The sequence below is a fragment of the Rhinoraja longicauda genome, chromosome 43 (assembly GCF_053455715.1).
Source record: "Rhinoraja longicauda isolate Sanriku21f chromosome 43, sRhiLon1.1, whole genome shotgun sequence".
Taxonomy (NCBI): Eukaryota; Metazoa; Chordata; class Chondrichthyes; order Rajiformes; family Arhynchobatidae; genus Rhinoraja; species Rhinoraja longicauda.
Genome location: NC_135995.1, coordinates 3,731,561 through 3,743,055, shown reverse-complemented (window position 1 = coordinate 3,743,055; position 11,495 = coordinate 3,731,561). Strand labels below are relative to the sequence as shown.

The 11,495-nt window shown below is 45.7% G+C and overlaps 1 protein-coding gene across 1 annotated transcript; it reads right to left on the bottom strand.

The window, feature by feature from the left end:
• Positions 1 to 4,579: 4,579 nt before the first annotated feature.
• Positions 4,580 to 8,464, bottom strand: LOC144612154 (putative G-protein coupled receptor 139). Its single transcript, XM_078431715.1, has 3 exons — positions 8,395 to 8,464; positions 6,692 to 6,741; positions 4,580 to 5,410 (listed from the first exon to the last, which is right to left on the bottom strand). The coding sequence occupies exons 1-3, from the start codon at positions 8,462 to 8,464 to the stop codon at positions 4,580 to 4,582; spliced, it is 951 nt and encodes a 316-aa protein (XP_078287841.1).
• Positions 8,465 to 11,495: the final 3,031 nt, after the last annotated feature.

Sequence of the window (11,495 nt, the reverse complement as noted above, 5' to 3'; positions counted from 1 at the left end):
AAAAACAAGGAGGCAGATTATTTACTCAATGGAGTTAGGTTAGGTAAGGGGGAGGTGTAGCGAGACCCGGGTGTCCTTGTACACCAATCACTGAAAGTTGGCGTGCAGGTACACCAGGCAGTGAAGAAACCTAATGGGATGTTGGCCTTGATAACAAGAGGATTTCAGTATAGGAGTAAAGAGGTTCTTCTGCTGTTGTATAGGGCCATGGTAAGACCACATCTGGAGTATTGTGTACCGTTTTGGTCTCCTAATTTGAGGAAGGACATCCTTGTAATTGAGGCAGTGTAGCGTACGTTTACGAGATTGATCCATGGGATGGCGGGACTGTCATATGAGGAAAGATTGAAAAGACTAGGCTTGTATTCACTGGAGTTTAGAAGGATGAGAGGGAATCTGATAGAAACATATAAAATGATAAAAGGACTGGACAAGCTAGATGCAGGAAAAATGTTCCTAATGTTGGGCGAGTCCAGAACCAGGGGACACCGTGTTAGAATAAAGGGGAGGCCATTTAAAACTGAGATGAGAAAAAAACTTTTTCATCCAGAGAGTTGTGAATTTGTGGAATTCTCTGCCACAGAGGGTAGTGGAAGCCAAATCACTGGATGGATTTAAGAGAGGGTTAGGTAGAGCTCTTAAGGATAGCGTAGTCAGGGGGTATGGGGAGAAGGCGGGAACGGGGTACTGATTGAGAATGATCAGCCATGATCGCATTGAATGGCGGTGCTAGCTCAAAGGGCCGAATTGCCTCCTCCCGCACCTATTGTCTATTGTCTATTGACTACCTTTGCTACTGGTGTTAAAACCTTATTCTTAAACTGTGGCCCCTTGTTCTGGACTCCCCCCAACATTGGGAACATGTTTCCTGCCTCTAACGTGTCCAACCCCTTAATAATCTTATACGTTTCGATAAGATTCCCTCTCATCTTTCTAAATTCCAGTGTATACAAGGCTAGTCGCTCCAATCTTTCAACATATGACAGTTCCTCCATTCCGGGAATTAACCTAGTAAACCTACGTTGCACGCCCTCAATAGCACGAATATCCTTCCTCAAATTTGGAGACCAAAACTGCACACAATACTCCAGGTGCGGTCTCACTAGGGCCCTGTACATCTGCAGAAGGACCTCTTTGCTCCTATGCTCAACTCCCCTTGTTATGAAGGCCAACATTCATGGGATGGCGGGACTGTCATATGAGGAAAGATTGAAAAGACTAGGCTTGTATTCACTGGAGCTTAGAAGGATGAGAGGGGATCTGATAGAAACATATAAAATGATAAAAGGACTGGAGAAGCTAGATGCAGGAAAAATGTTCCTAATGTTGGGCGAATCCAGAACCAGGGGACACAGTGTTAGAATAAATTTGAGGAAGGATATTCTTGCTATGGAGGGCGTGCAGCGTAGGTTCACTAGGTTAATTCCCGGAATGGCGGGACTGTCGTATGTTGAAAGGCTGGAGCGATTGGGCTTGTCTACACTGGAATTTAGAAGGATGAGGGGGGATCTTATTGAAACATATAAGATAATTAGGGGATTGGACACATTAGAGGCAGGAAACATGTTCCCAATGTTGGGGGAGTCCAGAACAAGGGGTCACAGTTTAAGAATAAGGGGTAGGCCATTTAGAACGGAGATGAGGAAGAACTTTTTCAGTCAGAGAGTGGTGAAGGTGTGGAATTCTCTGCCTCAGAAGGCAGTGGAGGCCAGTTCGTTGGATGCTTTCAAGAGAGAGCTGGATAGAGCTCTTAAGGATAGCGGGGTGAGGGGGTATGGGGAGAAGGCAGGAACGGGGTACTGATTGAGAGTGATCAGCCATGATCGCATTGAATGGCGGTGCTGGCTCGAATGGCTGAATGGCCTACTCCTGCACCTATTGTCTATTGTCTATTGTCTAACATTCCATTGGCTTTCTTCACTGCCTGCTGTACCTGCATGCTTCCTTTCAGTGACTGATGCACTAGGACACCTAGACCTCGTTGTACGTCCCCTTCTCCTAACTTGACACCATTCAGATAATACGCTGCCTTCCTATTCTTACCACCAAAGTGGATAACCTCAAACTTATCCACATTAAACTGCATCTGCCATGCATCCGCCCACTCACACAACCTGTCCAAGTCACCCTGCAACCTCATAGCATCTTCCTCACAGTTCACACGACCACCCAGCTTTGTATCATCTGCAAATTTGCTAATGGTACTTTTAATCCCTTCATCCAAGTCATTAATGTATATTGTAAATAGCTGCTGTCCCAGCATCGAGCCTTGCGGTACCCCACTAGTTACTGCCTGCCATTCTGAAAGGGACCCATTTATCCCCACTCTTTGCTTTCTGTCTGTCAACCAATTTTCTATCCATGTCAGCACTCTACCTCCAATACCATGTGCTCTAATTTTTCCCACTAACCTCTTATGTGGAACCTTGTCAAAGGCTTTCTGAAAGTCAAGGTATACCACATCCACCGGCTCTCCCCTGTCAATTTTCCTAGTTACATCCTCAAAGAATTCCAGAAGATTAGTCAATCATGATTTCCCCTTTGTAAATCCATGCTGACTCGGAACAATCCTGTTACTACTATCCAAATGCTCCGCAATTTCGTCTTTTATAATTGACTCCAGTATCTTCCCCACCACTGATGTCAGACTAACTGGTGTATAATTTCCCCTTTTTCTCTCTCCTTCCTTTCTTAAAAAGTGGGGCAACATTAGCAACCCCCCAATCCACAGGAACTGATCCTGAATCTATAGAACATTGAAAAATGATCACCAATGCGTCCACAATTTCTAGCGCCACCTCCTTAAGTACTCAAGGACGCAGAAAAGACTCTTGCAAACCCGCGCAAGGGATAAAGCATACAAGAATATGTTACGAATATGCATCTGTGGATTTGGAACTGGTGGCTGGTAAAATTATTCCCTCTGGGCCAATACAGAATAATGAAAGGCTTGGATAGGGTGGATGTGGAAGGGATGTTTCCACCGGTGGGAGAGTCCAGACCCAGAGGTCATCGCCTCAAAATTAAAAGGCGCTCCTTTAGAAGGGAGGTGAGAAGGAACTTCTTTAGTGGGACAAATTCTTGATTAGAAGGGGTGTCAAGGGTTTTGGGGTGAAGGCAGGAAAAGGGGATTCGGAGGCAGACGTCAATGGCGGAGTTGGCTCAATGGACCGAATGGCCTAACTCTACTTCTATAACTTGTGAACTTGTTACTGATCAGGATCTAGCCAATTGACCTTCTTCAGACTGAGAGTCAGAGGCAGACATGGTCGGCATAGCCATTGTGCACCGAAGGGCCTGTTCCAATTCTGCATTGTTCTGCAAAGCGAGTTCGGTATCTCGACTTAGCATCCGCAGGTTATAGATCGCAGGAGCTAAACATATTCGCTGGCAGATATGCTGCGTGGAGAAAGACCGGCTTTTCATCCGTATTTTCCAGTTTTGCTTCGTAGAGGTAAGAAAATACTGCTTTAAAAAATATTAATTAGGTGTATTTATGGTTAATTTGTACAAGACTAGATGGTTTGTAGGTTTTATTGCTTTAAGCTTCGGCGAGTGAGCGAGATCGTGACGATTTTTCTTTTGCAGCTTAACTTGTACGGGAGCTGCTCCTCAAGCAGGAATATGTCGCATTTCCCAAACCATGAGTTATTCTTGTTTTTCCGGAGTGTCGGCAATGCAAAAGAAAAACAAACGTTTGAGTGAATGAATTGATGCTTTGTGCGGGCGGAATGTCAATGGATGACCACTGTAAACTTGAAGCATTCTGTTCGTGCAGCGATTAGACAGCTGCAGAGGTCAGCATCCAGCGGAGCGGTTTGTCTGATCAAACCCTCCCTATAATATCACCCGGTGGACACAAAATGCTGGAGTAACTTACCGGGACATGCAGCATCTCTGGAGAGAAGGAATGGCTGACGTTTCAGGTCGAGACCCTACAGGAAGCCTAAACCAATAAAACCTACAAAATGATTTAGTCTTGTACAAATCAACCGTAAATACACCTAATTAATTCTTTTTAAAACAGTATTTTTCATAGAAACATAGAAAATCGGTGCAAGATGAGGCCATTCGGCCCTTCGAGCCAGCACCGCCATGCATTGTGATCATGGCTGATCGTCCACAATCAATAACCCGTGCCAATAACCCAATAACCTTCTCCCCATATCCCTTGATTCCACTAGCCCCTAGAGCTCTATCCAACTCTCTCTTAAATTCATCCAGTGATTAGGCTTCCACTGCCCTCTGTGGCAGAGAATTCCTTCCCACTGTGGCAGGTTTTGTTACCTCTACGAAGTAAAACTGGAAAATACTGATGAAAAGCAGGTCTGTCTAAACGCAGTAGATCAGCCGGCGGGAATGTTTAGCTCCTGCGACCTATGACCGGCGCATGCTCAGTCGAGATATCGATCTCGCTTATTGTGTATTCAGTGTATGAAGTAGCTCGTGAACATGCGCAGAACATGGTCAGGTCGTGCCGAATGAAAGATTGGATCGATAAACAAGTTAGTCGACATATTACTGTAGCAGGACACTAATTTTATTTTCGGAGGCACATGAGAAATGGTTTCGTAGGGAGTTAGACTATTTTCAGAAGTTCCTGTCGGAATTTACTCTGCGTTACTGCGTAGATAAACGTGTTTGAGCAGCAGCTCAAAAGCAGCAGCATATAGCCGGTTTCTTGGAGAATGTAAACCGGGTCGTTATAACCCGAATAGGAATATGTATTGGTAATTCGATAGTACAAATAGTGTACTATGTACGTGAACCATAACAAGATAAAGTTACCCGATATGCTGAAGAGTAAAATGATGGACTTTTTCCTGTTTTCCTTCTCGGGGTCAGGATTGCTTTCAGCGGGATTACCCCTCAACGCCCGGCGGACTCTGCTTGCCGCAATTATGTACTTCACCGTCAGAGCATTCAGCAACAAAATGAGGAAGAATGGCAGGAAAGGTGTGGCTATGCAGTCCATAAACGAGAACGCTAACAACGCGGGCGAAATGTAAAATACTGGCCTTATCCGGCAGTACCACGGCAATTTGTTAACGATGTATATTGGATCGTACACGAAGTACCAAGGGATGTTCTTTAGACAGTTCAGAGTTATCACCAGGGCTATAACCACAGCTGCTGTTTGCTTGGTGCAATAGGTGTTTTTCAACTTCCGGCAGCAGATGGCGACAAAGCGGTCAAAGGTGAAGGTGACAGTCAACCAGACGGAAATGTCCCTGGTTGCATACACCACAGCAGTCTTGGATCTGCATGCCGGAGTTAGCAACACGTAACTCCCGGGAAAGTAAATATCAACGATGCGATTCAGTATCACGCCTGTAAACACGACCACCAGATCAGCCGCCGCCATAGCCACCAGGTAGTAAGTGATGCACTTGGACAGACCGCATTTACCCTGGGATAAGATTACAATGGACACAATATTCACTGTAAGGAATGTAGGGGAAAAAACACCTTCGTTAATTCCGAAACGTTTACAGAAGAATCAATCCTTACCAACAAACGTGGCTAAAGAAATTCATCCTAATCTCTATTCTAAAGGTACGTCTTTTTATTCTGATGCACTGCGCTCTGGTCCTGGACACTCCCATTAGTGGAAGCATTCTCACCACATCCACTGGGCGCCGCGGTAGAGTTGCTGCCTACCAGCGCCAGAGACCCGGGTTCGATCCTGAGCACAGGTGCTGTCAGTCCATGGTTTGTATGTTCTCCCCCGTGACTTGCGTGGGTTTTCGCCGGCATGACTGGTTTCCTCCCATATTTCAAAGACGTAAGAGTTCGTAGATGAGTTGGCTTGGTGTAGTTGTAAATTATTGCCTCTTTCGTATGCGGAAATCGCGGGTGGGCCGAAGGGTCTGTTTCCGCGTTGTATCTCTAAACTGAACGAAACTAAAGTTCCAAATTCATCTCTTATATCTAACATATATATCTGATGTGAATGAAGATCTAAAATGACAACCATGCAATAATACGAGACGCAAATCACTGTGCATGTGCGCACATCGCACACCAAAAACACGAACACATTATTCCTCACCGTTTAGAAACGGCAACGACAATATGCTGCGCTATCTGTACTGTTTTATCTACACCTCACGCTGCCTCGGCAAGGCCACCAGCAGAATCAAAGGCGAGTTGCGCCATAGGCACTACCTCTTCTCCCCTCTCTCATGGGGCAAAGGGTACAGAAGTGTGAAAACGCACATCTCTAAACTCAGGGACAGTTGTTTCCCAGCTGTTATCAGGCAACTGAATCGCAACTAAGAAGCAGCCCTGAACTACTATCTACCTCATTCGTGATCCTCGGACGTCACTGGGCTTTATCGTGCGCACCAAAGTTATTCCTTTATCATGTTTCTCTACACTGTGGACGGCTCGATTGTAATCATGCGTGGTCTTTCCACTGACTGGTTAGCACGCGACAAAAGCTTTTCACTGTACCTCGGTACACGGGACAATAAACTCAACAAAGCTAAACTGTGTTTCTCCCTAAAATACGTGCAAAAACATATCGGGTCCAGATATTTCTTTCTATGATTAGTGTCGTCTCGTGCTTCACGTGGGTCATGAGAGAAGGCTGGAGAATGGGGTTAGGAAGGAGAGATAGATCAGCCACGAAAGAATGGCGGGGCAGACTTGATGGGCCGAATGGCCTAATTCTGCTCCTATCACTTACCACCTTCTCGATTAGGTTAATTCCAACTGCCGGTGGAAGTATTTTGGAAACTGTGAGCGGGAAAAAAGAAACTCTACACTTTTAACAGTTTTTCTCCAGAGGATGTCTCCCATTGGGTCATCCATCTAACATTACATTTGGACTCGCAATACATTGGGGCATCCATCTAACATTACAATACAACTTACAAGCTAAACTAAAATCAGATTTGATACAAAAAAGCTAAACTGTAAAATCAGATTTGATACCAAAAAAAAGAAAAACCCATTAGCATTCTGTGGATAATATTTCATATAATTCCTCATTCCTCATGAGAGGGACAAATCGCGTGGATTGCAGTCTCCTGCTCAGAGTAGGGCAATCGACGAACAGAGGACACGGGTTTAAGGTGAAGGGGAAAAGATGTAATTGGGATCTGAGGGGTAACATTTTCAAACGAAGGGTGGTGCGAGTATGGAACGAGCGGCCAGAGGAGGTAGTTGAGGCTGGGACGATCCCAAAGTTTAAGAAACAGTTCGAAGGGTGCATGGATAGGACAGGTTTGGAGGTATATGGACCAAACGCAGGCAGGTGGGACTAGCGTAGCTGGGACATGTTGGCCGCTGTGCGCAAGTTGGGCCCAAGGGCCTGTTTCCACACTGTATCACTCTATGACTCTGACTCTATAATTAATCAAAAACAGATATTTGGAACATGACAAATGTAATAATATTCAATTGATAGCGGGTTCGAGGGTAACAACTGTACCATTGATTACATCAACTAGATGGTTGATGGTTAGTTTACCGGGTGCTAAACACTTTAATTCCCCTTCTCATTCCCACACTGACATTTCTGTCTTCGAACTCCTCCATTGTCAGAGTGAGGCTAAACGCAAATTGGAGGAACAGCACCTCATATTTCGCAGGCAGACACAAAATGCTGGGGTAACTCAGCGGGACAGGCAGCATCTCCGGAGAAAAGAAATGGGTGACGTTTCGGGTCGAGACCCTTCTACAGACTGAACATTTATCTAATGTATGAAATATTATCCACAGAATGCTAATGGCTTTTTCTTTTATATAATCAAATCTCATTTTACGGTTTGGCTTGTAAATTGTATTGCGAGTCCAAATGTAATGCTAGATATTGATCAAGCTGAAGAAGGATCTCGACACGAAACGTCACCCATTCCTTCTCTCCAAAGATTCTGCTTGTCCCGCTGTGTTCCTCTGGCATTTTGTGTCTACCTTTGATTTAAAACAGCATCTGCAGTTCTTTCTTACACATCTCGTATTTCGGTTCGGCAGCTTACATCCCAGCGGTATGAATATTGATTTCTCTAACTTCAAGTAACCCCGGTATTTCTTCTCTCTCTGCTTCCCTGCCCTACCCAACTCGCACCAATTTTTCGTTCTTACCCAAAAAACAGCTAACAACGACATGTTTCCTTTATCATCGTTACTTTTTTTTGCATATCTCTCATTCATTTGTTCTGTATCTCTCTTCATCACCGTATATATCTCTCGTTTCCATTTCCAATGACTCCCAATCTGAAGAAGGGTCTCCACCCGACACGTCGCCCATTCCTTCTCTGCAGAGATGCTACCCTGTCCCGCTGAGTTACTCCAGCTTTTTGTGTCTACCTGAGATGGAAACAACCGCCGCAGGACAATTGATACAATGCAACGCATGGTTGCTGCAATGTTACCACAGAGGCTTACCTGGAACTCCGAAAGCGGCAAGAATAGGATAGTAAAGGGCATACACGGGACCTGTAACAGGTTCATGCATTTCCCGACCAGCGAGCGCACGCCCCTACAACGGCGGTGTTATTCGCCGAAAGACTCAATATATCGATGGAGTCAATCTCAAGGGACGACGTTAGACAACGTCACGAATAATTGTTATTGCAAACATTTGCACAGTCTGAAGAAGGATCTCGACCCAAAACGTCACCCAATCGTTCTCTCCGGAAATGCTGCCTGTTCCGCTGAGTTGCTTCAGTATTTTGTGTATGAGAGTGTCAGATAGGTGGATCTAGAACGTTAATTAGTGGGGTGAAACAAGACGGTAATGAACTCCATGTCAAGGCAAGGTAGCCAAAAGAGGTGCCATTAAAATTAATTGATAGCAGATTGCAGAAGAAAATGAACATAATGTACATAGTCTCAAGAAGGGTCTTGTTACGAAACGTCACCTTTTCCACTTCTCCAGAGATGCTGCCTGTCCCGCTGAGTTATTCCAGCTTTTTGTGTCTATCTTCGGTTTAAAGCAGCATCTGCATTTCCTTCCTACACATGATGTACTTAAAGAGATTTTGCAGAAGGTAAAGAGAGGAGAGCGGATTGGAAGGATTTGTCACGGAAATGGATCAGAATCAGAATTAGAATCAGATAGCCTTTATTGACATCCAAAAAAACATGTCATTTGGACGAAATTCCGTTACCCACAGTCCAACAATAAGAAGCAATAAAAATAAAGCAATAACACACACAATCACAAAACCAACACTGAACAAAAAAAGACATGTATCACAATGAGTCTCCTCCAGTCCCTCCTCACTGCGATGGAAGGCCAGAATGTCTTTTCATAAGGTCATGTCATGTGATAGAAGTAGAATTTGGCTATTCGGCCTATCAAGTCTGCTCCGCCATTCAATCATGGCTGATCTCTCTCTCTCTCTCTCTCTCCTCCCTCCCTCCCTCCCTCCCTCCCTCCCTCCCTCCCTCCCTCCCTCCCTCCCTCCCTCCCTCCCTCCCTCCCTCCCTCCCTCCCTCCCTCCCTCCCTCCCTCCCTCCCTCCCTCTCTCCCTCTCTCTCTCTCTCTCTCTCTCTCTCTCTCTCTCTCTCTCTCTCTCTCTCTCTCTCTCTCTCTCTCTCCTCACCCCATTCTCCTGCCTTCTCCCCATAACCTCTGCGCACCTGTACATGGTTCTAACATCAGTATTAAGTTTGCAGATGATACAACGGTGATTGGCCTCATCAGCGACAACGATGAGTCGGCCTATGGGGAGGAGGTCCAGCTACTTGCAACGTGGTGCGCTGACAACAACCTGGTCCTTAACACCAAGAAGACCAAGGAGCTCATTGTGGACTACAGAAGGACTAGGGGTGGTACGCACGCCCCCATCCATATTAACGGGACGGAGGTGGAGCGTGTTTCCAGTTTCAGGTTCTTGGGTGTCAACATTTCTGATGACCTTTCTTGGACCCACAATACCTCAACACCGATCAAGAAGGCTCACCAGCGTCTCTTCTTCCTGAGGAGACTAAAGAAGGTCCATCTGTCTCCTCAGATTCTGCTGAACTTCTACCGCTGCACTATCGAGAGCATCCTTACTAACTGTATCACAGTATGGTATGATACATGCTCTGTCTCCGACCGGAAAGCACTGCAGAGGGTGGTGAAAACTGCCCAACGCATCACCGGTTCCTCCATTGAGTCTATCCAGAGTAGGCGATGTCTGCGAAGGGTGCGCTGCATCGTCAAGGACAGTTCTCACCCCAACCACAGATTGTTTACCCTCCTCCCATCTGGGAGGCGCTACAGGTCTCTCTGTTCCCGGACCTGCAGGTTCAGGAACAGCTTCTTTCCTGCGGTCGTTACCTTACTTAAATCTGCGCTTCGGTGATTGCTGCCACCCCCCCCCACCCCCCCCCCCCCCCTCGGGCACTCCTCCCATCAGTGACTGATCTCGCTCACCGGAATTTCCACTACCGCTACTGTGCATATATGTATATATTCTATGTTTTACCATTCCATCGCATGCACTCTGGTTAAGATGCTAACTGCATTTCGTTGTCTCTGTACTTGTACACTGCACAATGACAATAAAGTTTGTATTGTATTGTATTGGAATCAAGAATCTATCTATCCCTGCCTTAAAAATATCCACTAATTTGGCCTCCACATCATTTTGTGGCAAATAATTCCACAAATTCACCACCCTCTAACTAAAGAAATGTCTCCACATTTCCTTCCTAAGAGAACGTCTTTTAATTCTAGAGTCCTAGACTCTCCAACAAGTCCATTCTCTCCGCATCCACCCTATCCACGCCTTTCACTATAGTGTATGTTTCTATGAACCCCATCGCCCCCCCCCCCCTCATTCTGTCTTTTAAAAGATATATGGCCACAGACTGGTGTGCACCTGGACACCCTGACCGGGGGTAGAGGTGGGCGCAGAAAGTGCCATTTAAAAGTTTTGTTTTTAGATAGGCACATGAATATGCAGGGAATAGACGGATATGGATCACACGCAGCCAGAGAAGACTACTTCAATTAGTCATCATGTTCAGCGTGGACATTGTGTTCTTGTTCTGAACTGTTCTATGTTCTAAACAAGGAGGGCTTCAGCAAGAACGACTGAAGCTTTAAAGATATATTAAAGCATACTCCTTTGACTCCTCCCATTTCCACCAAACCAGAGGCACTCGCATGGGCCCGAGCTATGCCTGCCTCTTTGTCGGGTACGTCGAACAATTCCTGTTCCAGACGCACACTGACCCCATCCCCGAACTCTACCTCCGCTACGTCGACGACTGCATTCGTGCTACTTCTTGTACCCATGCAGAACTCACTGACTTCATACACTTCACTTCCAATTTCCATCCTGCTCTTAAAAATACTTGGACTATCTCAGACATCTCCCTACCGTTTCTGAACCTCACCATCTCCATCACAGGAAACAGACTATTGACTGACATCTACTACAAACCCACTGACTCCTACAGCTATCTGGACTACAAATCTTCCCACCCTGACTCCTGCAAAAAGTCTATCCCCTACTCCCAATTCCTCCATCTAGGCCGCTTCTGCGCCC